The sequence below is a fragment of the Tursiops truncatus genome, chromosome 10 (genome assembly GCF_011762595.2).
Source record: "Tursiops truncatus isolate mTurTru1 chromosome 10, mTurTru1.mat.Y, whole genome shotgun sequence".
NCBI classification, from domain to species: Eukaryota; Metazoa; Chordata; class Mammalia; order Artiodactyla; family Delphinidae; genus Tursiops; species Tursiops truncatus.
This window is the reverse complement of record NC_047043.1, coordinates 21,913,288-21,940,381: the sequence shown is the minus strand read 5'-3', so window position 1 is coordinate 21,940,381 and position 27,094 is coordinate 21,913,288. Positions and strand designations below refer to the sequence as shown.

Genomic DNA, 27,094 nt, shown 5'->3' with positions numbered 1-27,094 from the left:
TACTAGGTACTGGGAATGCACCAGTGAACAAAGTGTAGAGGGTTGCTGCTCTTACGTTGATAGATTTTAGTCTACTGAGAGGAGACAGACAGTAAACAAAAAAATCAACAAATGTAATACATCAGGTGGTCATAAATTCTATATTTAAAGAAGCAACAGTAAAGCAGAGAAAAGGAATAGTGGATGAAATGAAGATTGTGTAGTTTTCAATAGACTGGTCAGGGAAGGATTTTCAGATAGGGTGACATTTTGAGCAGAGATCTGAATTAAAAGAGCAAGCCATGCAGCCATCTAGGATAAGAGTGTTCAGGCAGGGGAAATATCAGTAGTAAATGGATAGGTCCTAAGGTGAGAATGTGCTTGTCATGGTAGAGATGTATTTGTCAAGGAGGAGATGAAATCAGATAGTTACAAGAAGATCAAACCATACAAGGGACTTGTAGGCCATTATAAGGAATTCGGATTTTATTCTGAGATGGAAAGTCGTTGGAGAGTTTTGAGCAGAAGAGAGATTTAATCTGACTTAAATTTTAACATAATTACTGCCTGCTATGTTGGAAAAGTTCTGCATTGGGGCTCATGGTGGGACTAGGGGAGGCATAGGGGACAAAGTTAGAAGCAGGGAAACCAGTTTAGGAGGCTGTGGCTATAAGCAATAATCCAGGCAAGAGATGCTGGTGGCCTGGACTAGGATAGTAGCAGTGGAAGTGGTGAGATGTGATTGGATTCTGGATACCTTTTGAAGGTAGAGCTTGAGAGGATTTGTTTCTGTATAGGTGGCGGGATGTGAGAGAACGTGAGTTAAAGATTATGCCAAGGGTTTTAGTCTGAACATCAGGTAGAATGGGTTTGTCATTCACTGAGATGGTAAAAGGAATCAAGAGTTAGGTTTTGGATGTGTAAATTTTGAGATTCTTACTAGAATCCAAGTGGAAAGTTTGAGCAAGCAACTGGATATAAAAAGTTGGAATTCAGTGGGGGGAAATCTGTGCTAGAAATATAAAATTGGGACTTGCCAGAATATGGGTGGTATTTAAAGCCATGAGACACAAAGGGATCATCAGGGGAGTAACCAGCAGTGGAAACTGGGGAGTGGCCGGGAAGGTAGGAAGAGAACCAAAAGAAAGAATGGGATTTTCAGGTGCAGGCAAAAGTAATTTGGTTTTAGTCATGTTGAGTTTGTATTGCCAACCAGTCCTTTCCCTTGAGGGCTGCTGAGAGTAGCTAGTGGAGTTTACAGCTTGATTTATGAGGCCTAACTGAAGATCCAGGGACAGAAGGCACAGTTCACTATACTGGCCTTTTTTTGCTTTCCCCTCCCCAAAATTTGAAGTATCAAAACAGCTTTTTCTGTACATCTGAGATAGTACCTGCTGATTTTGGCTCTCATTCTGAGGGAGAGATTACAAAATGAAACTATGTCAGGGAAATAGAACCAGTGTATGGTGATTTCTATTTACAAAATTTAGCCATTGAAGGGGATGGGGAAGTAACTTGAGGGCCTGTCATATGCCAAGTCCTTGTGCGAAGTGCTTTACATGGCATGGTGTCATAATCTCAGAGTAATTTCTAGCCCATGGTGACAGAGCTACTAAACTAAGGATCAGAGTAAGTAACTAGAGTGATTCCAGATCCCTGCTTTTTATAATACCATGCTGGGGGAGCCTATTACTTTTAAATGCAAGAGGAAATGGGCCCGTGGAGTAGTGGAAGCTACAGAGTGGCTGAAATTGCTGAGTAAATGAGTTAATTGAAGGAGCAGGGGTCAAAGGGAAGCGGAAAAGGATGAGATTGAAGGCAAAAGTAGATACAAGCCTTGAAAAAGAAAAGACATCTTCCTTTAAGATACAAGGGAAGGAGAAGAGTATGAGAGTGGAGCTAGATAAAGTGAAGGGGAGATGATTTTTTGAGATGATTGTGATCTTAGATAAATAGAAAATAAGATCATCTCCCAGAAAGAAGTGGGGTGGGGACCTCAGAAGAGCAGAGTCTATTAGGAACAGCTTTTGGGGTAAATATGGAAGAGATTTCTCTCCTTTTCCTTTTTTCCCTTCCTTTCTTTACTTTCACTTTTACTTTCTCCCTTTACTTTTCCCCTTTCCTTTCCTTCTTTCTCACTTCCGGTTTATTTCCCCCTAAGTTCTTTTCCCCTCCTTTCTGCCTCTTTTTACCTTCTTTTCCTTCTCTCTTTTTTTTTTTTTTCTCTTTCATTTATCCATTTCTTTGAGCATAGACAAAGAAGTAAAAGGGGGCACAGTCAACATTCTTTAACTGTTAAAAATAGGGGAAATTACTTCCAGCTGGGGAAGGGAAGGTTTCTCAGAGGAGGTGACATTTATGTTGGCCTTGAAGAATGAGTAGGATTATGGTAAGCTGATATCTGGAAAGAAGTTTATTTCAAGTTTCAGAGAGCTGGGTGCCACTGCCATGAATAGTATACTGTTCTGTTTAATGTTATCAGAGTGAGTATCTCAGTTATATCTCATCTACCTCAGGTCTCAGTCCACACTGAGGAACAGGAAATGTTCTTGCAGGAGATGGTAGCTCTAAGAACAGAACAAGAACCCAGAATGTCCCTCCCGTCTGTGAAAGCCCAGCTAAAGTGTGAATCTCCAGAACTTGAAGCCCAGAAGAAGCAAGGTAAAGAAGAAAGACCCACCTTGGGAGGAAGGGGAAGATGGGGCTAACACAGGGCACTGGGGCTTTTTTGTACTTTGTGCTGTTTCTGATCATTAAAGTCAGGAAAGTCTCTCTAGAAATCTGACGGCTCATGTGTAGACCTCAGGCAGCCTGGTTTGTCACTCTACAGCTCTTTTTTTCTCTTTATATTAATATTTTTTAAATTCTGGCTGTATTTTATTTGAAATCACTTAGTTTAGTTCTTCTGACAGTTATTTTCCTCTGTACTGACCTCCCTGCTATTTTTAGCCTTAATCCTAGCAGACAGTACCATTATCTTCCAATTCGACTATCTCCTGCCTCCTTCACTTAAATAAACCTTTGCTCCATGATGTCTGCAGCTAACTCTCAGATGGTGCAGGGAAAGAAAAAATATATGTGTGTGTGTGTGTGTGTGTGTGTGTGTGTGTGTGTGTATTATTCTTATAAAGAGAAGGAGTAATAAAGCAAATGAGGTAGAATGTTCAAAGTTAGTGAAGGGGTGAAAGACTCAGTACCTTCCTTATTTCTATTTCCTCTATTTTTTTTTTCATTTAATTTTTTAAATAGGTGAAAATTCACATGGTCCAAAAAATAATAATTTAAAGTTACCCAGTGAAAAGTTTTCATTCCACTCAATTTCCCTAGCCATTTGGTCTCCTTACCCCTATTCTGAAATAGGTTGTCACTGTTACTAGTTTCTTGTGTGTCCTTCTAGAGATTTTTTAATCATATATGTATGTTTTTCATATTCAAATATATTTTCCCCTCTTTATCACTGAGATTGTAGAAGCTTGCATTTTTTATTTCTTAACAGGTGTTTAATATTAAAATGTATGGATATATCATGCAATTAACTTCCCCTGCTGATGACACTTAAGTTGGCCCCGCTCTTTTACTGTAACAAATAGTGCTGTGGTAAATAACTGTATGTGTGAGTATATCTGTAGCATAAATTCTTCTGTGTGGAATTACTAGGTCAAAGGTTTTATATATATAGTTGTAATGTTTATATATATTGTCAACTTGCCCTCTGTAAAGTTTGGGTCAGTTTACACTCTCACTGGCAATGTATGATATCCATGTTGTGAACATAGTGTTATATCAAGCTATTGGCAAATCTGATGGGTGAAAATTATACTCAATATTGTTTAAATTTGCTTTTCTCTTATTGTGAGGTGGAGCATCTTTTCTTGTGTTTAAGAACTATTGTATTTCCTTTCCTGGAAACCATCAGTTTTTTTCTTTGCCAAGTTTTCTATTGGGTTATTGCTTTTTTCCTTAACAGTTTTTGGAATGCTTTGTTTATTAGTCTGTCGTATATTCTAGTGCCATTTTATAGTCATGCAGGAACTCTAGGTTCTTATGTAATTTTTCACTTGAATAAGTTTATGTTGCCTAGTGAAGTTGCTATTTGCTATCACAAGAAACTAGTTAACATTTATGATCCATTTTTAGTTTCAGATGTTGAGACTGGAAATGAGTATAGGAATTTAAAGCAAGAAGTTTCTGAAGAAATGAAACCATATGGGAATATATCTAGCAAATTTGAAAATGAAATGTCTCAGTCAGCTAGGTATGAAAAAACTTATGAACCTGAAGAAAAAATAGGAGAGCCTTCTGGATACTCCAGGGAAGATAAACAACATACATGTGATGAAAATGGAGTAAGTTTGACTGAGAACTCAGACCTTTCTGAACACCAGAGAGTCTGTCCAGGAGAAAAGCCTTATGAATGTGATGACTGTGGAAGAGCTTTTAGTCAACACTCATGCTTCGTAGAACATCAGAGGATCCATACTGGAGACAGGCCCTACAAATGCGAAGAATGTGGAAAAACTTTCCGTGGGAGAACTGTGCTTATTCGACACAAAATAATACACACGGGAGAGAAACCATATAAATGTAATGAGTGTGGCAAAGCCTTTGGCCGGTGGTCAGCTCTTAATCAACATCAGAGACTTCACACAGGAGAGAAACACTACCACTGTAATGAATGTGGCAAAGCCTTTAGCCAGAAAGCAGGTCTCTTTCACCATCTCAAAATCCACACAAGAGACAAACCTTATCATTGTACTCAGTGTAATAAAAGTTTTAGTCGGCGTTCAATTCTTACCCAGCATCAAGGAGTCCATACTGGGGCAAAGCCCTATGAGTGCAGCGAGTGTGGAAAGGCCTTTGTTTATAACTCCTCCCTTGTTTCCCATCAGGAGATCCACCACAAAGAAAAATGCTATCAGTGTAAGGAATGTGGGAAGTCCTTCAGTCAGAGTGGCCTTATTCAGCATCAGAGAATCCACACTGGGGAGAAACCCTACAAATGTGATGTATGTGGAAAAGCCTTTATTCAGAGGACAAGTCTTATAGAACATCAACGAATTCACACTGGAGAGAGACCCTATAAATGTGATAAGTGTGGAAAGGCTTTCACTCAAAGATCAGTCCTCACGGAACATCAGAGAATCCACACCGGAGAGAGGCCCTACAAATGCGATGAGTGTGGGAATGCCTTCCGAGGAATCACCAGTCTCATTCAGCATCAGAGAATCCACACTGGGGAGAAACCCTACCAATGTGACGAATGTGGCAAAGCCTTCAGACAGAGGTCAGATCTTAGTAAACACCAGAGAATCCATAATAGAGGTGGTCCCTATAAATGTAAAGAGTGTGGGGAGTCGTTTAGGCAGAACTCAGCTCTTACTCAACATCAGACTACCCACAAAGCAGAAAACTCTGGTTCTGTGTGAAGACTGCAGGGAAGCTGTCTCACAGAGTGCAGGCTGGAGAGAAATACTAGCTTTGAGATGATTTAGGACAAAATGTTAGTCACTATTGCTATAAGGTAACTTCGGATATTTCATAAAAAATACACTCTGCTGCCCATTTCATTAGGTGCTGTGGAGAACAAGGAGCATAACACCAGATTCCTTTTCTCAAAGAGTTTACAACCTAGTTTGGGATATATAAGGTCTACTGTTTAGTCAAGACCATAGGACAATAGAATTGATGCTCAAAGTAGTGTAGAATTAAGTGGCACTTGGCAAGCTATAAATTCTGAAGGACAGATCACTGTTACCTGAAGTGATCAGGAAAGACTTTATTTAAGATAAAGTTTTGATGGGGATATTTGGAAGGCAAAGGGGAGAAAACATTTAGGGTAGAACAAATGTAAGCAGAGTGCATGTAGTTTGGAAGCATCAATGACAAGACTAGCCAGCCTAAAGTAGAGTTCATTCAGACTGGGCAGTTGATGGCACTATGTTGGAAACAGCTTGAGGACAGACTCTGGGAGGGTTAGAATGCCAATAATTTCACCTAATACTTTGACACTTACAAAGCACTTTTCTCATTGAATTCCTAAAATGTTTCTGTAAATTAAAATTATTCTCCATTTTAAAAATGAGGATACTCTTGCTTATGGAGATGGTGACATAGCTACAATATCACACAAAGGAAAAGACCAGCAGCGTAAGTGCAGTTTTGTGACTTCAAGTCCTGTTCGTTACACTAGAGATTCCTCAACATCAGTGAACATCAGAATCGCCTGTGGAGCTTGTTTAACATACCTGAGTCCCAGTCACAGATACTGTGCTTCATTAGGTCTGAGATGGGGATTGAGAATCTTCATTTTTATAGCTCCACAGTCACCTGATGTACTCTAAATTTTGAGAAACGTTGTGCTGAATCACTGCTACCTTCGTGGTTGCCAGTGAAGTGAGGAAGCGTGAACACAGGCCGCTGCAGATTTTTAGCATGAGGAAAGCCCTTTAGGGGACATGAGCCACCAGGTCTTTACAATGAACAGGGAATTAGACCACCATCATGCCTAAAAACTAGGTCTTCAAGATGGCCTTTCTGTCCCTTCAAATTTAAATGTTTCAAAAAAGACTGACCTATATTCCAAGGCTCCCAAGGTTCTTCTGAGTGCAAGGCTTGTGTGTATGTGTGTTTTAGGGGCGGGGTGCTGGTGTTCTTCCCTGTTTTACGCTTCCCTTTTTTCCCACCTCTGTAGTGACCATTGTGTTCTGAATCCCCTAATAATTTCTTGAGAGAACTGGCTTATAATTTTTTGGTTTGTATACCTTCTTGAGCACATAAAAGAGCCAAAGATTAGTGATTCTTTGCCTTGGGGCTTCAGAAAACAACAAATCAACCAAAAACTGGTTGACATTACCCATATATTACTGAGTAAACAATTCTGTTTTTGATGAGAACCTGTGATGATCATTGTAGTGGATAGCAGGCAAACCACAAAGAAGTACACACAGCTCCTGGTGTGTTTATCTTTTTATTTACAGAAGTCATATTTGATCTCTACTGAGATATCCTTTTATTTCCCTTTCTGCGTTGCTGCAGCAAACTCCACAATTTCTAGGACTGCCTTCCCACCTCACCCCACACAACTTCAGTCCCCTCATCTCCCTTCACCTCTAGCTGGTCAGTGGGTTTGAAGTGGTAGGATAGTGACTAAAGAGGAAGGAGAGGAAAAAGAAGGGTAATCACCATTCTTTAACTATTCCTAACTACCTTTCTGCTGAGCCCTGTCTTTATCCCGTCTCTCTACTCCTATAATATACTCTACCCCCATTTCCCTAGTGCCCTAGTCTCTTGCCCCTCTGTCCGTAATCCTTATATAGGACATAGGAATATCACTGGCTTGGAACTAGTAGAGTCCCTAGTCCTATAGAAATATATATGTTCCTAGCTTTCTAAATTGTAATTGTGAGCACATTTTCCCATGAAAATGATAATGGTGTTAGTGCTATAACTTAGGCATATTATGTGTCACATTGGCTTTTGGGATTAGATTTACGTTGACTGTGGGAAAACTTTCTGAGTTCACAACATAGGAAAGCAAATGAACATTTAAAAAACAACTCATTCACAAGTTGAGGACTGCTTAGGCTTTTTCATAAGACCAACACTGGAGTTGTGCACCAGGCATTGAGGCAGCTAGGATTGGAAACCTAATTTTTTTTATGTCTGGGAAATGAACAAGGATCCTAGAACTGAGCCCTGAGAGCTCTGTAGCTGTAAGTATATGAGGCCTATTCTCTACCCAAGGTTTCCCTGTCTCAAATTTCTCTCATGTAAATTCGTCTCTTTGGAGGGGACTTGACTTAGTAACAAGAGCCTTCATGAGAACATCTCTTTACCAAACTGATGCTGTCCATACTTGTCATCTAATCTGATTTCACAAGCATGTTTTCCAAACTGAAATTGCTCCTCATAATGTCAGAGCCTCTCTCTTTAATCTGACTGCTCGATGGAATGTAATCCTTATTTTAAACTTGCTGTCTACTCTCCATGCTGTTACTTGCAGTCTCTCCAGTTCAGCCTCTGCTTAACATGTTCTCTCAGTGCACACAGGTTCCTTCATTTGCCTATAACTCTCTTAAGTAATATTATAAAGGAACCATAAACAAAGACCCAGAACAATAGAATATGCCTATTACGTAGAAGAATACAGTTCATAACTTATTCAAAAATAAATGGGGTTTTGTTCTGGTGGTTTCTTGTGCTTAAATACAGTTGTAGAACCAAAAAAAAGGGCAGAGTGGCATGGGGTTTCCAGGTGGGCATCAAAGGGGGTCAAACTAGTCCTAGAAAAGGAGAAGATATAAGGTTACTATCTGGAACTAAATTGGCCACGCAGCGAAGTTGAAGGTCCTGAGGGGCAAGTGGAGGACATGACGTGTTAGATATGGAATTGGGGAGTGCGGTGAACAGAAAATGCCTTGAGATGAAGTCAGGAGTACATCTTTATAAAAGATGTGGTGTGACAATGACAGTACCTAGGAAATCAGGGTCCCTTGAAGCAGTTCATCTATGTGGATTTTTAAGTCATCAATAACAGGAGGCAGGATGGAAAGAAAAGAGTATGAAAGTGAAGCAAGTCCACAAGAGAAGTAATGGCAGCCAGTAATACAATAGCCAGGTAGAACAACTGGTATAAAACTCAAATGAATCATGAAGCAGCAGCTTAGAAATAACATTAAGGATGAGAATAAGATTGACTAGCCTCTGTTTTCTGATTGATTGAAGGTAAACAAAATATTGAGCATTTAAGGCAAAAAGCACCTGGAGAGGTTGGGGGAGAATCAAATTTCTAAAGCAGTGAAAAGTAAAATGAGCTTAAACATGGGCTTTGGATGAAAAAGTAACCTGACAATCACAAAAGGATTCCAGAGAGTGTAATAGAAAGGGACTGTGAAGGGAAGGAAGATGGGCCCCTTTTGAAAAAAAACAAAAGCAAACAAAAAAACAAGGGTGCTGAGCAGGGCTCTGGGATTGAGAAATCTCATGGGCATGGTGAGGATGGAGGAATCCTCACCATGGGGCATGGTGAGGATGGAGCAATCAGATAGAAGCACTTAGAAAAGCTCTGCACTCCTATACTCAGAACAGAAGTAGCCTCTTTTGTTAATATCCAGTGATTATAAAATTGTTAACAGTCAAAGTCTTATTATTGGCAATCTTTAGGAGTAGAGGAAAGGATTTATTAACAGTATTATGTAATTGTTAACTGCTTACTAAGGGCCAGACATTAGTAAATGCTTTACTCACATTGTTTCATTTTTAGCTGGGGAAACAAATCAATAAAGCTGCTTGAGGTCACAAAGTTAGTATGTGGTGGGACCAAGATACGAACTAAGCAGTTTCAGAGCCCACTCTTCCTCTGTTTATTTCAGATGAACGAACTGCATGTTGCAGTGGTATTCAGTGCTTTGAGTTATTACCTGTAGAAAAATTTCAATTCCTATCAGTATTCTGGAAAATACTTAAGAAACTCTACAGAGTCCTGGGTCCAAACACCAAAGGTAATAATATCCCCATCCTCTTGCATACTAAATCTTGGATGAAGTTTGGGCCAGCATAAATATCAGCCCTAATTCTTGTTGCCTGCACAATGAGGGTGTCTGCGGGAGACATTTCGCTTTAAAGATGAGCTCTTTATAGGAAAGGATCACATTCCTAGCTTAGAACCATTATTCTCTGCATTATTCTGACAGAATAAGGGATATCTGACTAATATAAAGATTAGAGAGATGTCCCCATTGTGGATCTATCCAGTAACTCACTATGGATATACCTTTGATGAGGGTTTTTGAAAGTTTTTATATTTGTAGCTAGTACCATAGATAAGTATATATTATATAAAATAGTTCTTTCAGATGCCCCTCCTGACTCCACAAGCACAGAATTTATTTGAGCAACAAGTGTTTGTTTAATATAGGGATAATCATTTTGATAACTTTAATTGAACTTTCTCAACTTTGAACCTTTCACACTGAAAATTTTACATTTTAAAGCCCCTCCAGCAGTTCATCATTTTATTAGAATTTCTTTGGGTCCTCTCTCCTTCCGACGTTTCTGGGTATAACTGGTAAGGAGTTCTTGCACCTTATTTCTTATACATAGTATTTTTATACCATATTTGTATATAAAAAGTAGGTATGGATATATTTTATATAAAATATGTTTTTAATTTTTACTTTATACATATACTTTTATATACATATAATTTGATTTTGACAAAGCCAACCACGATAAGTGTCTGAAACTTCTCAGTTGCTTAGCTCCCTAGCCCACATTGTGAGATCATTATTGAGAGCCAGCGTTTATCCCTTGATTTCTTGTAAACAGTTGATTCTTTCCCCACACTTATGAAAGACCTTTTCCAGGTCTGAAAACCCATCAGTCAAGGCGCCCAGAGTTTTCACCCATCACAGTTCAAGGTGATCTTTGGGGAATATATGTTTGCTTTACCAATCATCTTCTTAAGCCCAAATGGCCTGGTCCTGGGTGTCCCGAGGATTCCTAAGAGGAGGCCATTTGTCACCTCTGATTTATGCAGATCGTCATTATTCCTGTCTAAGCTTGATATGCGTATCTTACTTTTTGATCTAGCGTCTCAGCTCAGCCTACTTAAGTGAAATATTTAAGAGTAGGTATATCACTATTTCATCCCTGATAAAGGAGGAGGAAATTTAGGAACTCTTCAGCTTGCTGTAGCCAAACTCTAGCTCAATGACTTTGAGCAAGCGACTTAATCTCATTTCCTCATAATGTAAAATATCGATAATAGTACCTACTTCTGCCTGGGGAGCTGCAGACCTAGGGAGGGTAATTGTTATAAGGATAAATGGGGGGGTTATATAAAGTGCTTAGAACAGTGGTTAGCACCTAAGTGCATTATAGCCGTTTGCTATTGTTCTATTGCCGTGGGCTCTCTCAATGAGCTTTCTCAAATGCCGTTGCCTCTAGATGCTCCAGCCCCAGGCCAGAAATTACCTGTAACTACGCTGCATTTTTCCCAGGACTGCTGCGTTGTTGCCGCTGGGATTAAAGCTCCCGCTCAGGTCTACTTTTACTTTCTTACCTTGGGAACTAATGAACAGTGGCTGGCAGGAGATAAACATCGCCTAAACTGGCAAGGAAAGATTTTCCTATCTTTTGTATCCACCCCTGTTAAAGATAATTAGCAGCTAAGGAGTTTCCCTTTTTGTCTTGAGTTGCTCTTCTGAAGTTCTGCGCACGGTGGGGGGGGGGGGGGGCGGGGGGGATGCGGACCCTGGGCGGAGTCTGCCGTGCCCCAGCCTCAGAGCGCAGGCCCTTGGAGTTACCTGACCTAGCTGCCCGAGCCTGCGCTACTCAGCAGGGGCGGGGATGCTGCCAGGCAACCACAGAGAGGAGAGAACCTCCAGATTCCTAGAGGAGACCTGAGGGTGAGGTATTGTTGACAGCCGCAGGCCTAGAACTGCGAGTTCTTTTGGCTTTTGGGTCGTAAGTGGTGGTGCTAGAGGGTTCGTGGACTCCGGCTTCGACTCAGTGTGTGATTCGGCCCTTTAGGGACTCCGGTGAAGTTCAGTCGGACGAATTGAGTTGCAGGCGAAAGTTAAAGATGGCTTCCAAGTCCTGAGTTGTCTTAGGTTATTGGGGCTGTTGAGAAAAAGAGGAAGGTCTGGAATCCCAATTTGGTAAAAGGAAAGTTGGGTTCCTTTGAGATGATCCCACTCATGACTCCCTAGAATAAGTCGGAACACAAGGAACGACATAGAATCCACTTGTTTGACTTTTAGCTAATTACTTAATCCCTCTGTGCTTCAGTATCATTGATCTGTCAGTGGAATGATAAAATCTGCTTAGATGAGTAAATTCACAGTCAATTTTCAATAAATATTAGCCATTATTTTCTGATCTCTAATGTTCTTTACCATTTGGGATTCTTAGAAGGGGAGAACCAAAGGGAGGAGGGTCATGGTCTTTCTCTCAAGCTTTATTAACTTAAACTAGGAAGTAAGAGATTATAGCAGATAGTGTTTACTAACAATTTGCAGTCACTCCCACTCTGTCTTCTAATTTTTTTAGCTTTCTGACAGATTTCCTTTTTTATTTCAGTGCGTTGTCAGGTAAGTGAGTTCTTGGGTAAGAGCTAAATAAAATTCAGAGTTTCTGTTAACAGTGTTGTTCTATGCCTCAGGAAGAAGACTAGCTACAAGGATATACTTCTGAAAAATCAGTGTGAACCCCAAGCTGGAGTGAATCTTCTCCTGAGCTCGCTTATTCCAGAATGGCAGTCTTCTTGCAGGAAAGATCTCTAATAGTGACTGATGGTAGAGGGAGAGGGCTGTGCCTGGGACCAAGAATCAGACTGGCAAAACAAAATCTTTCTTCCAACTTTAAGTTGTTGCTACCAGGAAAGAGATATTTGGACCTCACAGGGCTGTCAGAAGACTCGGGGAGCTCTCCCCACAGATGCTGAGACCAGAAATACAGACCAAGGAGCAGGCGCTGAAGCAGGTCCTGACCTCTGCCTGTAGAGCTGCAGACCTAAGGAGGATAATATCATTCAGAACGTAGAGAAGAGGCATCAGTTATGCTAGAGAGGTTGAAGAGACAGCTTGAAGGACAAGCCATCAGGTGGGAAGGGTTGGGAGGATCATTTATGGCTTGACTAGTGAAAGGCTTCAGGAATAGAACAGAAAGCAGCAAAACAACTTTAGGATCCACCAGATGTCTCTGGAGCCATAACCCAGTATCTCCCTCATGGGCTTTAATTCCGCCAGGTATTCGTGTACACCTCTGAAACCTTCTCTGCCTATATTGGGGTTTTTTTGTTATTTGGGTGTTTTTACTGAAGGACAGCTTCAAATTCAATTTTCCAAGACCATCTTCATCCCATTGCTTTTAGGGCCCAGATAGAACAAGGTATGCTTATGGCAAGATAGCACCCTGGAATCAAGAGGTGTCAGGTCCAGTCTATTAAGACCCTATCTTAGTTTAACTCTCACGTTATTGCCTTATGAAATGGAAAGCAGATGAGAAAGAATGTCTGCAGAGAAAGAAGACATCCTTGAAAAGAAGGTTTTTAGAACTCTTGTTAGTGTCCTTTCCCTGGAAACCTTGCCCCTACTAGTCTCTTTGCCCAATTCTTTAGGTAGAAACTCTGGGTAATATTTGGGAGGTGTCTGTGTTTTGTTTTGTTATTGTTTTGACTTATTCAACTCCTTTAGCTTCAAAATGTTTTTCTTATCTTTTAATCCTGCATATTAACTGAAAAAATTATTTTCCCTACTGTTATTTTTCCAGTTTACTGATTTCCCCACATCAAAATAGTATGCATTTTGAAACTGATCTGCCTGTTGTTTCAAGTTAACTTTTATTATGTGCCATTGTTTGTTGATCCATTTAACAAACATTTATGGAGCATTTTGTCTATACTAGTGGCCTAGGTACATTCATTTGGTGTAAATGGTACTTTTAACTACCCTTTAGCAAATTAAAATTTCTCTTGGTTTCATGATATTCCCTTTTTTTCACCTCCAGATTCAAACTGATCTCTTCTTAACTTTTTTGATTATACCTTTCTGATTCTTTGTCACATTTTGTGAGAGAATTCTGTATGCTCTTCCAGTCTCTTTCTGACGGGCCAGCTGTCTCTTCTCAAACTGGAACTTCACATGCCTTCTTGCGTGCTTTTCAAAATTGAATTGGTAGTTTAGGGATACTGAAAAGGCATGCACTTTAGATAAAACTGGGTTTTATTTTTATCGCTCTTTCTCATCATAAGTCTCATGATCTCAGCGGAAGAGACAACTGACATTTGCATTGTCTGTGCATTTTTTTTAGATGGTGTTACTGAGAATGAAAATAAGGACTTGTCTCCAACACAAAAAAATTTCTGAAGATGCTAAATCATGTGGGGGGAATCTGTAGAATTACAGCATCAATGCAGTAAGTTAGTAAAAGCTTTAGTTACGGATGAGTCATTATTCAGCATTAGGAAGTACATACCAAAGAGAATGTCTCTGAGAGCAACACTTTTGGAAAAGCTTTTGTTTACAGTGGGTCCCTCCTTTCCCACTAGGAAATCCATCACAGGGGAAAATGCTATCAGTATAAGGAATGTGGGAAGGTTGTATTTGACATCAGCCAAAGCAGCCTTATTTGATATCAGAAAATCCACACGAGCAAGAGACTGCATAAAATGTGATGACTCTAAGGATGCCTTTATTCAGCGTGGAAACCTTATAGAACCGTATGTGAAGGGAGTAGGAAGGAAGGCCTTCACCCAGAAGTCAGGACTGACTGCACTAGAGAATCCACATAGGAGATAGATCTTACAAACGTGATGAACGTGGAAATGTTTTCCACGGGATCACCAGCATTATTCAGCATTGGAGAAATCACACTAAAGAAAAACTGACAGTGTGATGAGTATGGAAAAGTCTTCAGATAGAGGTTGGGCCTTAGTAAACAGCAGTGAGTCCATATTAGGGAGGCTCTTTTAAATGAGAATATTGTGGGAAGTTGTATGGACAGACATCAAGCCTCAACAATAGTCTCCATGATATTGGAAAATTAATATAATTAATGTAAATGGGCAAGATGTATGGGGAATGGATATCTTAAATTTCCCATTGTAGCCACTAAAAACATTCAATGAATGTCTCAAGTCAAGAAATGGAAAAGTCAGAAGTTCTTTTTGCTTCTCAAAGGAGTCTGTAAACATAAGCAACCAGGACTTTTGAAATTAAGTTGTTTACCTGCATCCCTGGACTTGTGACACTATCTCTGAGATGATTATCTCTTTACTGGGGACATGTTATTTTCCCATGCCCACTCTAATCTCATATCTTAAATTCATTCAAGTGTAAACAATATTGTTTACTGTTTATTGTAACTATATATATATACACATATATATATTATTTTTATGGGCTAAATAGGCTTGTATGAGTACATCAGGGCACAAAAATGACATTATTAAAGTTTCAGTAAACATAATGAAAGGAACCACATCACTGAATTGTTGGACGTTGGCTGCTTTCCTAAATTTGGCACTGCCTCTGTGTTCTCACAACAGAAGGCCATATAGGTGTCATTCACAGAGTATATATTTCCCAGATTTGGTTTTTTTTGTTTTTGTTTTTGTTTTTTTAAAGATAGAAAAAGAGGGCTTCCCTGATGGCGCAGTGGTTAAGAATCCGCCTGCCAATGCAGGGGACATGGGTTCGAGCCCTGGTCCGGGATGATCCCACATACTGCGGAGCAGCTAAGCCCGGGCACCACAACTACTGAGCCTGTGCTCTAGAGCCCGTGTGCCACAACTACTGAAGCCCGTGTGCCTAGAGCCCGTGCTCCGCAACAAGAGAAGCCATCGCAATGAGAAGCCCGTGCACTGCAACGAAGAGTAGCCTCCGCTCACCACAACTAGAGAAAGCCCGTGCACAGCAACAAAAGACCCAACGCAGCCAAGATAAATAAATAATAAATAAATTTATTTTAAAAAAGATATTTCACATATAGCTTATTGACAGATAATAATAGAGGTATTTTCCCTTATAGATAACACGTAATATCCTGAAGGCTAATACTTTAAGTAATTTGTTTATTATTCTTTTCAGTTCTAAAACCTACAGGCTAAAAGAGGAAAGAATTCTTTAGAAGAATCCTTTAGAAGCTCCAATTCAGCAAATTGGCAGTGTAGCCCAATCTCTATGAAAATGAGGCTTATGGATTTTATAGTAGGTCACTATAGGAACCACAGATTTCAAAACTTTGCAATGATTATTTCACAATTAGGAGTTTATATCTGCTGTATATGCCTAAATTTTCTGAATAGGCATTACGGTCACTATTTTAAAAGATGGATTCTGTTCTATAAAAGGGTTTTTCAGCATCCATAGAAACGACATTATTTTTTTCCCTTAATTTTGTTATTTTCTTGTATTACATGACAGGCTTTCCTGACATTGAGCCAATCTTGCATTCCTGGAATAAATTTCACTTAGGCATGGTGTTTTCTTAATGTGTTTATGGGTTCTACTTGCTAATATTTTATTTAGTACATTTTTATTCAATATTTATGTAAAACTGGTCTGTAATTTTCTGTATTTTTCAGGTTCAGGTTTTGATTTTACTTGCATCATAAAAAGGGCTAAGTTTTTATTTTTTAATGTTCTAGAACAATTTGTAAAGCATTGAAATTATCTGGTTTTTGAAAGTTGAATTCTGACGTGAAACCATCTGGGCTGGGTACTTTTTTGTGGGATAGTTCCATGGTAACTTTTTTCTATTTCTTCTACAAAAATGGTCTATTTAGGCTATTTATAATGGGGGTCAATTTTGATAATCTATTATTTGTTTATAAAACTCTCCATTTTGTCTAGACTTTCAAGTTATTTGCCTAAAATCTGCAGTATAATCTGTTATGACTTTTTAAACAGTTTTATTGAGGGAAATTGATACACAGTAAACTGCACAAGTATATGATTGAACATGACAGGTTTTGGGTTTTTTTTTGGTTAAGGTAACATTGGTTTATAACATTGTATGTTTCATGATTACAACATTATGTTTCTACTTCTGTATACCCTACAGCATGCTCACCACCAAAAATTTAGTTTCCATCCATCACCATATTGTTGATCCCCTTTACCCATTTCACCCTCTTGTCAGCCCCTTCCCCTCTGGTAACCACTATTCTGTTCTCCATATTTACATGTTTGATTTTGTTTGGTTTGGTTTGTTCATTTATTTTGTGTTTTGGGGGTTTCTTCATTTTTTATATTTCACAGATGAGTGAAATCATATGATATTTGTCTTTTTCCATCTGGCTTATTTCACTTAGCATATTACAAATGACAAGATTTCATCTTTTTCAATAGCTGAGTTGTAGTCTATCATGTAGATATATACCACATCTTCCTTATCCATTCATCTGTTGAGCTCTTAGGTTGTTTCCATATCTTGACTAAATAAATGCTACAATGAACGTAGGGGTGCATATATCTTTTCAAATTAGTGTTTTCATATTCTTTGGGTAAATAACCAGAAGTGGGATAGCTGGATCATATGGTGGTTCTGTTAATATTTTGAGGAGTCTTCATACTCTCTTCCATAGGGGCTGCACCAATTTACATTCCCACCGACAGAGCACAAGGGCTCCCTTTTCTCCACATCCTTGCCAACACTTGTTATTTCTTGTCTCTTTAGTAATAGCCATCCTGGGGCTTCCCTAGTGGTGCAGTGGTAAGAATCCGCCTGCCAATGCACGGGACATGGGTTCGATCCCTGGTCTGGGAAGATCCCACGTGCCGCAGGGCAGCTAAGCCCTTGCGCCACAACTACTGAGCCTGCACTCTAGAGCCCGCGTGCCACAACTACTGGAGCCCGTGCTCCGCAACAAGAGAAGCACCGCAATGAGCAGCCTGCACGCCACAGCGAAGAGTAGCCCCTGCTCGACGCAACTAAAGAAAGCCCGCGTACAGCAATGAAGACCTAATGCAGCCAAAAATAGATAAATAAATTTATTTAAAAGATAATAATGACAGCCATCCTAACAGGCATGACGTGATAGCTCATTGTGCTTTTGATTTGCATTTCCCTAATAATTAGTGATGTTGAGCATCTTTTCATGTACCTATTGGCCATTTATATTATGTTTTCTTTGGAAAAATGGCTACACAGCTCCTCTGCCCATTTTTTAATCAGTCAAAGGTACGACAGTTGAATGTCAGGCCAATAGGGGTAAAGCAGTACCTTATTTAACAAATACAAATTACCTGTCCCTAGATGCTATAGATGTAAAAGTCCGGTAATGTCAGCAACCAGCCACATATGAAGTGTCAGAATTTTACAGATAAAGGGAATTGAGTCCATGGCCATAACAATCAATACTGGACATTGCCAGATAGGGGGTACAGAGTGTCTCCTTCAGCAAGGAAAGGGAAGTCCAGCTTAGAGAAGAAGTCCATTCAGTCTGTGTGGCCTAGGGTCCTTCAAACTTCTCAAGAGCAACGGAGTTTGGAGGCCTTCCTGCAATCCTACAATGGACCCAGAAGTGCATCCAGAAGGAAGCAAGTGCCAGTTTGCTGGCAAAGAGAGTCTTCTAGGGCTACAGGAAAGAAAGGACCGCTAAATTAAAAAAAAAAAGTATAGGATACATAGGAAATAACCATATGGCTAGCAGTGGCAGAAAATGCTGTTTATGTAATTGAAATCATACAGAGTATATTCTCTGATCACAATGAAACCAAACTAAAGAGAAAAATCTCCAAATATTCGGAAACTAAGGAAAGCGTTTCTAAATAATGCCCAGGTTAAGGAGGAAGTCTCAAAGGAATTTTTTTTAATACATAGATTGAAGGAAAATAAATACAACTATCACAGTATGTGAGACACAGCTAAAGAAATGCTGATGGGGAAAATTATAGCACTAAATGCTTATATTAGAAAAGTGGAATAGTCTGAAATCAATCATTGAAGTTCCTGCCTCAAGAAACTAAAGATCAAGAGCAAGATAAACCCAAGACATCAGAAAAAAGAAAATAATAAAGATAATAGCAGAAATCAATGAGATTGAAAATAGGAAAACAATAGAAAAAAGTTAATGAAACAAAGCTGTTTCTTCAAAAAATTTTCCAATAAAACATAAACCTTTAGTAAAACCGACAAGATAAAAAGAGAAAAGATACAAATCACTAGTAACAGGAATGAACTGGGGATATTACTACAGATCCTGCATTTATTAAAAGCTTTGTAAGCGCAGACAATGAACAATTTTGCACTTATAATCATAACTTTGACTACTTAGAAGAAATGGACCAATTCTTTAAAAAGTGCAAGCAACCAAAATCCAACCAAGATGAAATAGATAATCTGAATAGTCCTTTAGCCATTAAAGAAATTGAATTCATAATTTAAAAGTTCCCAGATCTTCAGGTCTAGAGGGCTTCACTGGAGAATTCTACCAAACATTAGAGGCAGGATTATCAACAATTTTACACAATTTCTTCCAGAAAATAGATGGGTTATATTTTCCAACTCTTTTTTTTTAACATCTTTATTGGAGTATAATTGCTTTACAATGGTGTGTTAGTTTCTGCTTTATAACAAAGTGAATGAGCTATACATAAACATATATCCCCATATCTCCTCCCTCTTGCATCTCCCTCCCACCCTCCCTATCCCACCCCCCTAGGTCCCACCCCTCTAGGTGGTCACAAAGCACCTATCTGATCTCCCTGTGCTATGCGGCTGTTTCCCACTAGCTATCTATTTTACATTTGGTAGTATATATAAGTCCATGCCACTCTTCCAACTCTTTTCAGGTTGCTAAGATTACTCTGATAGGCAAAAAACAAAAAGAAAAACAACTCAGCCTAAACCACACACCTTATACAAAAATCAGCTGAAAACAGATCATGGGGCTAAAACATAAGACATAACTTAAAACTTCAAAGAAAACATAAGAGGAAATCATCAGGACCTAGAGTTAGGCAAAGATTCTGAGAACTGACATCAAAAGCATGATTCATTAAAGGAAAAACTAATAATTTTGTCTTCATCAAAATTTAAAACTTTTGATCTGTGACAGACTCTATTAGGAGGATTAAAAGACAAGCTACAGATGGGGGAAATATTTTTATACCATATATCTGACAGAGGACTTGTATCTAGAATATAAAAAGAACTCACCTAATCGCAACGGTTAAACAACAAACAATTCAATTAGCTATGGGCAAAACTCATGAACAGACATTTTACTGAAGAGTACCTAAAAATGGAGGCACTGTGTCATTCACCATTTCATGCCCCCATATCACCTCCCAGTCACCCTCACTCCCAAGGTTACTTTAACTTTTTTCTCTTCATTGTACATTTTCTTAAATTCCATCAGTTGAATTTAGACACTTTTTTTTTAAACAAAAATGTGGAGAAAGAAGTGTAATACAGACACTTCAAGGGTTACAACACCAACTACCAGGAGAGTATTGTCTGTCTGCTTGACTGGGAGCTCAGGGAGTAATGTGGAGTCCATCCTACAGAGATGGCTAGAGCATTGGGAACCCTTTTTTCCTTAAAGTAACTGAGGTTGGGAAGAGATCAGGAGGCACAGAGGATCAGCTCCACACCAGTAAGCGTAGATTTGCACTGACTTCCGTTTTTCAGTGGCCGTCTACTCAGCCTCAAGAAACAAACTTTTAATAACTAAGGCATTAGAGAGCTGGATTCAATCCTACCTTCAGGGACTTAACTCCTAAACATTCATCAGCAGGTAGCATATGCTATTGAGTCTCAGAGACTCTTTTCTGTTACAACAGAAAAACTGTTATTTCTGGAAATAGGTATGTGAACACTTTGGTCTCAAGCAGTAGGTGCCGGGGGGATTTTATGTTGCAGTGAAAGAGCAAGTAGAATCAACAAATCTTCAGAATCATTCATTCATCAGGAACTCTGCTAGGTGCTGAGGATACAGTAGTAAGCCAGTCATTATCTCTTGTCACTCAGCCTCATACCAGCCCTTCTTTATCCCGATCTGTAAGCAGGGTAAGGAGGCTACAAACATTATTTCCTAGGCTCCTACTGTCACTTGTAAGAACTAGAGATCAACAGTGGGGGAGCATGGTTAAGAGTTGTAATACTTAGCTAGTACCTGAAACTACAGTATTGTGATGGTTAATTTTGTGTCAACTTGACTGAGCCACAGGATACCCAGATATTTTTTTTTCATTGAAAAATATCACAACTTTTTTTTTCACAACTTTTACTGTAATGTTTTTAAACGTTTTTATTGGAGTATAATTGCTTTACAATGGTGTGTTAGTTTCTGCTTTATAACAAAGTGAATCAGCTATGCATATACATATGTTCCCATATCTCTGCCCTCTTGCATCTCCCCCCCTCCCACCCTCACTATCCCACCCCTCTAGGTGGCCACAAAGCACTAAGCTGATCTCCCTGTGCTATGCGGCTGCTTCCCACTAGCTATATATTTTACGTTTGGTAGTGTATATATGTCCATGCAACTCTCTCACTTCATCCCAGCTTACCCTTCCCCCTCCTCCTATCCTCAAGTCCATTCTCTAGTAGGTCTGCATCTTTATTCCCATCTTGCCCCTAGGTTCTTCATGACCATTTTTTTAAAATTCCATATATATGTGTTAGCATACAGTATTTGTTTTTCTCTTTCTGACTTACTTCACTCTGTATGACAGTCTCTAGGTCCATCCACCTCACTACAAATAACTCAGTTTCGTTTCTTTTTTTTCTTTTTTTTTTTTTTTTTGGGTTACGCAGGCCTCTCACTGTTGTGGCCTCTCCCGTTGCGGAGCACAGGCTCCGGACGCGCAGGCTCAGCGGCCATGGCTCACGGGCCTAGCCTCTCTGCGGCATGTGGGATCTTCCCAGACCGGGGCACGAACCCGTGTCCCCTGCATCGGCAGGCGGACTCTCAACCACTGCGCCACCAGGGAAGCCCAATTTCGTTTCTTTTTATGGCTGAGTAATATTCCATTGTATATATGTGCCACATCTTCTTTATCCATTCATCTGTTGATGGACATTTCGGTTGCTTCCATGTCCTGGCTATTGTAAATAGAGCTGCAATGAACATTGTGGTACATGACTCTTTTTGAATTATGGTTTTCTCAGGGTATATGTCCGGTAGTGGGATTGCTGGATCATATGGTAGTTCTATTTTAGTTTTTTAAGGAACCTCCATACTGTTCTCCATAGCGGCTGTATCAATTTACATTCCCACCAACAGTGTATGAGGGTTCCTTTTTCTCCACGCCCTCTCCAGCATTTATTGTTTGTAGAAATTTTGATGATGGCCATTCTGACCTGTGTGAGATGATAGCTCATTGTAGTTTTGATTTGTATTTCCTCTAATGATTAATGATGTTGAGCATTCTTTCATGTGTTTGTTGGCAATCTGTATATCTTCTTCGGAGAAATGTCTATTTAGGTCTTCTGCCCATTTTTGGATTGGGTTTTTGTTTTTTTGATTTTGAGCTGCATGAGCTGCTTGTAAATTTTGGAGATTAATCCTTTGTCAGTTGCTTCATTTGCAAATATTTTCTGCCATTCTGAGGGTTGTCTTTTGGTCTTGTTTATGGTTTCCTTTACTGTGCAAAAGCTTTTAAGTTTCATTAGGTCCCATTTGTTTATTTTTGTTTTTATTTCCATTTCTCTAGGAGGTGGATACCCAGATATTTGGTCAAACATTTTTCTGGGTGTGTCTGTGAAGGTGTTTGGGGATGAGATTAACATTTGAATTGGTCGACTTCGTAAAGCAGATCACTCTCCCTAATGTGGATGGTCCTCATCCAATCAGGTGAAGACCTGAATAGAACAAGAAAGGCTGATCCTCTCTGGAGTAATAGGGAACTCCTCCTGCCTAACTTCATTGAACTGCCTTCAGACTTGTCTTTTCCTGCCTTCAGACTTGACCTGAAACATCATTGGCTCTTCTTGGTTCTCAAGCCTACTGGCTTTTGGACTGGAGCTACGCCATCAGCTTCCCTGGGTCTCCAGCTTGCCAACTGCAGATCTTGAGACTTCTCAACCTCCATAATCAGGTGAGTCAATTTCTTGTAATAAGTCTCTTTACATGTACATCCTATAGGTTCTGTTTGTCTGAAGGACCCAGACTACTATGAGTATGTTCAGGAAGTTCAGAAATCATACAGTAGATTTTTATTGGTTTAAGAATTCACTTAAACAAAATAAATAACTATATTGTTTACTACTGTAATACAAATAATTTACATAATGATTTGTTAGATTTGTGTCCCCTGAAAACTGAAGTACCAAGGCTTGGAAACTGGCATAAAAACAGGGACTTAGATCTGCAAAGGATTTTGGATAAGCAAGAGAGAATATATCACAATGGTGAAACCATTAATTGTGAAAAGTGGCCAGAAAACCTTGCTATATGAATTCCTGAGTCTTAGAATGATATTGTAAATTTTGTAAATGATATTGTAAATAGTCTTAGAATGATATTGTAAATAGGGAAGAGATTGCTTGTGCCAGAAGCCAAGTGAGAAGTGTGAGTAGATGCAAAAGCAAAAGCATGTTTCTGTAATAAAGAGAAGTGATACACTAACAAATAAAGTTTGCAGGAAAGTAGTCATCCTGAAATACTTTTTTAAAAGCAATTCCATTTGAAATATACATAATATATACTTGCATAATGCTGACTAAAAAAACTTTTGTCACTTGAATTCGTAAGACTGCAATTTTGACTATCAGGAAGAAAAAAAAGATGGTTTACAAAGTGTGTTTAAAGAAAAGTAGATAGCCTGAGGAGTTAACTTAATGCTTAAAGTTCTCATCATGAATAATGGAGGAAGAGGTACCACACAGCTTGTTTGGGATTCAATATATAAGAAGACCAAGATGGTCAACACTAAAAATGGAGTTTTGAAACCATAAGTGATACTTGTTGTAAATATCTGGTGTGAATCCACTGACCCAGAGAAAGTTTGAACTTAGTAAGTATAAGTCTTGATGTAGTCTATGATACAGTTGGGGGGAGGGAGAAAGTTTGTGGGCAGGATAGTGCCAGGAGCTTTAGAGAGCACTTGGTCAGGCCCAAGAGAACTAAAAGGTGAGAACCATGATGCTGAGCTTTAGAGAATCTATTATTTTATCCTGATGTGATAACTGATTTTCACACTGCCTGCATAGGAACAATTTTCTCCTTCAAAAGTAGCAAAATTAGTGTCAGGGAAACATTAATAAAAGAATGTAATTCGATGGTTGACATATATTCACATTGATTTAATGATAAAGAAGCTGTTTCAGGCATTCATATTAGAATTCCTAGGCTGTAAAGAAATTGGATTCCTTCTGTCGCAGTAACCCTACTGTAACCCTACTCTGCCCTTCCTGTGTGCTTGACAAGACATGCACTACCACTAACTCAGAACCTAGTACCTCAAAATTAGGCACAAGCACAAATGGTTTTGGTGACAAATTTTTCAGAAATCTAGACATCAGATTTTCAGAGCTATGAAGGTAATCTCACTGGTACAGTGTATATGTGTGGGGGTGGGGATGGGTGTATAAGAGTTCATGAATCTGACAAACCATGGAGGTTTCATTATAAGCAAGATGAATAGTCAGCACAGCAGCCCCCAAATCACAGCCTTCTACTCATCATAAAGTGCTGGCTGAGGGTAATTAATTAGCCAGTTTGGGAGCCCTTTTAAGTTCAGTAGGTCAGAACAAATCATTTCAGGGCCGAACTCTTCCAGACAACTCTCCCATAGCCTCCTAGCAAGCAAAAAAAATTTTCAATCACCTAGAATGTACAAGATAATTCACCTCAGCCAGTCTCTATTTTCTAACAAACACCTGATGACGTGTGGGAGTAAATAAAGCCCAGCTCACAATTTTCTAGTCAGCAAGGGCTCCAGGGTGGCTTCAGTTCAACGAGGAGTGAGCACCAACTCTGGCATATAAGACATGGGTCATGGAGACAGAATTTTTTTTCCCAACGTGGCTTCTCTGATGTTGAATAAGGTATGAAGTTCGGGTGAAGCCTTTTCCGCATGTATCACGCTGACAGGGTTTCTCACCAGTGTGGATTTTTTGGTGCTCAATAAGGCTTCTATTCCTAGTGAAACTTCTCTCACACTCATTACATTTATAAGACACGGGAGCCTCAACATTTTCCCACTGGCTTTCCATCCTCCCCTGACTCTCCCAGGTCTCTCCACAGTCAGGATTCTGAACGTTTTTATCGCCGTGGATCCTCTGATGTCTCAGGAGATGTGAATTGCGCCTAAAGGCTTTGCCGCACACATTGCACTGGTATGGCTTCTCCCCAGTGTGGATCTTGCGATGTTCAAGGAGGCTGCAGCTCTGGCTAAAGGTTTTCCCGCAGTCATCACACTCGTAGGGCTTCTCCCCGGTGTGAGTTCTCTGGTGTTTGATAAGGTTTGAACTGTGACTGAAGACTTTGCCACATTCCTCACACTCATATGGTTTCTCCCCAGTGTGGACTCTCTGATGAATGATGAGGGCAGAGCTCCCGATGAAGGTCTTGCCACACTCCTCACATTCATAGGGTTTCTCCCCAGTGTGGATTCTCCTGTGCTTAGTCAGGCCTGAACTCTGAGCAAAAGTCTTCCCACATTCATGGCAATAGTGCCACCTCCTCCCAGAGGCATTTTCCTGCTTTCTTTGTAACCTGCCCTCCTGTGCACCAGCTTCTGCACATGTAGAAGTCTGGGCAGTGTCTTCACCCAGGTGGCATGGCATCTGCCCAGCCTCCTGTTCTGGATGGTCCTAATCTGGAGGCGGGTCCCTGATCTTAGTCCATATCTCACCACCTGAAATAACAAATGACTAGCAACTGTCAATTATGTCCTGCCACAGGGGAAAGCTTTGTGATGAGTCCCAGGGAGGCAAGAATTATAGAGGTCTATACATGGCAAGGATGAGGAGTTAAGTACAAAAATAAGGATGAAAATTAGAGGGAGAACAGAGTACTGGGGAGGAAGGAGACAAGGATGGGAATGGGTCCATCGGATGAACGATACAAACTGGCAAGGTTGTGAGGACTGTGCTAGGGATATATGCAGTGGCTCTAAGTTCTAAGGACAGTAAGGCAGGCTCGTGCACCTAGGATTAAATACTAAAAGGGTTGCACAGAAGGCAACAGTAAGTAAGGCAAGTGAAAGAACTTCTGAAGCATTTAGTAAGAAAACAGGGGAAGTGGGGACTCAAAAATTGATCACCAAACAATGACAAGGGCAGCCATCTCTCCTATTATTCCAGGTAATGGCAGGATCCCCAAACAAAACTGGCTTCAACCTTCAACACTAGGAGATCTGAGTTGGAGTGCCACCCCTGCAATCTTGTGCACCTCTGCACCACGTGCTTATCTCTAAGGCCAGGCTCTGCAGTCAATCTCTGGGTCCCTTCTAGCTCTCACTCTATGGTCCCATGGCCCACTTCCTGAAGATACCCCCTCAGCTCTCCTCTACCATCAAGGCTAGCAACAGGAAGGGAAGGGGAAGAAATCAGCATTTACTGAGCATCTACTATGAGCTGGACCTGTACTAGAGGTTGTAAGTACTTCATCCCACTTAACCTTACTACAGGGCAGAGGAGAAGGCAAGATCAGAAGGGTTAAGGAACTGGTCAGTAGCAGAGTTTAGAAATGGTGATTCTGATCCAAACATAAGGGGGTTCGATGGCTTCTAACAGCCTGGTAGGTTCTAATTCACAAAGGCAGTCAAGAAACCTTATGAGAAATCAGTGCCCATCAGTCTTACCCAAGGAGGTCAGGCTGCCACAGTTCTCTTGCTTTTCAGCTCTGTAGAAGTTCACCTGAGCTGAATCCAGCTGTGTCCGTTCAGGGGAAAGAGTCAGGGCCACATCTTCCATTTTCAGCGGCCCCTAAAACAATAGGGGCCAAAGATTCATGCTTGAGTAGAGCCTTCATCAGCTGGAACTGGCTGCTTTGTGAACCCCAGGATGGTGTCAACAGTGCCATCTTGCAGCAGAGCAATTCTTGCCCCTGGCTACCACCTAGGACCTAGAAGTTATTCATTTATTTTCATTTTCATTTATTTATCAAACACTTCTATAGCACTTTCTATGTGCCTGGCACTATTTCCAAGAGCATTAAAACAATTAACTCATTTAATATAGACAACAACCACCTTAAGGTTGGGACTATTATTAACCCATTTCACTGATGGGGAAACTGAGGGACAGAGAGTTTAGGAAGTTTGCCCGAGGTCACCCAGCTAATAAGTGGCAATGCTTAGGATGGGAGCTCAGGAAGAGTGAGTCCAGAGCCCATGCTCTTAACCATTACTCTGTGCTCCCTCATTACATATATGTGTGCTTTTATGAAAACTCTTTGAGAATTGGTGCTAAGTTCATAGAATACTAATATCTTTTCTTACTGAAAACAATGAGGATAATATTTTCTAGCTTACAGGATTTGGGGGACCAGCAAATAAGATCACATTATGTGAAATTACCTAACACAGGACCCTGCACATGTGTCCCTGTTAAATGCAGGCTTCTGTCCAGACATTTATAGTTAAATTACAGTTTTCAAGTTTTACTTTCTCATGTGCAACTCAGAATTCCCCACATCCTCTGTAAGGAATGAAGA

The 27,094-nt window shown here is 40.0% G+C and overlaps 1 protein-coding gene and 1 pseudogene across 4 annotated transcripts in view; one reads left to right on the top strand and one right to left on the bottom strand.

Moving 5' to 3' along the window:
* The window catches only part of ZSCAN12 (zinc finger and SCAN domain containing 12), a 37,616-nt gene extending 13,676 nt beyond the window's left edge, over positions 1 to 23,940 (top strand). For 2 of the 4 annotated variants that reach the window (XM_073810490.1, XM_004315534.4), the window contains exons 3-4: positions 2,496 to 2,640; positions 4,117 to 9,337. In XM_073810490.1, the coding sequence (XP_073666591.1) occupies positions 2,496 to 2,640; positions 4,117 to 5,405 (1,434 nt within the window). In that variant the 3' untranslated portion in view covers positions 5,406 to 9,337. Of the gene's footprint in view, positions 1 to 2,495; positions 2,641 to 4,116; positions 9,338 to 12,142; positions 16,443 to 22,145 lie in introns of those variants that run through there. The other 2 variants (XM_073810491.1, XM_033863592.2) reach the window with 2 other exon arrangements.
* A 347-nt stretch (positions 23,941 to 24,287) lies between these two features.
* Positions 24,288 to 26,461, bottom strand: LOC117313717 (zinc finger protein with KRAB and SCAN domains 4-like; annotated as a pseudogene).
* Between the last annotated feature and the right edge of the window lie 633 nt (positions 26,462 to 27,094).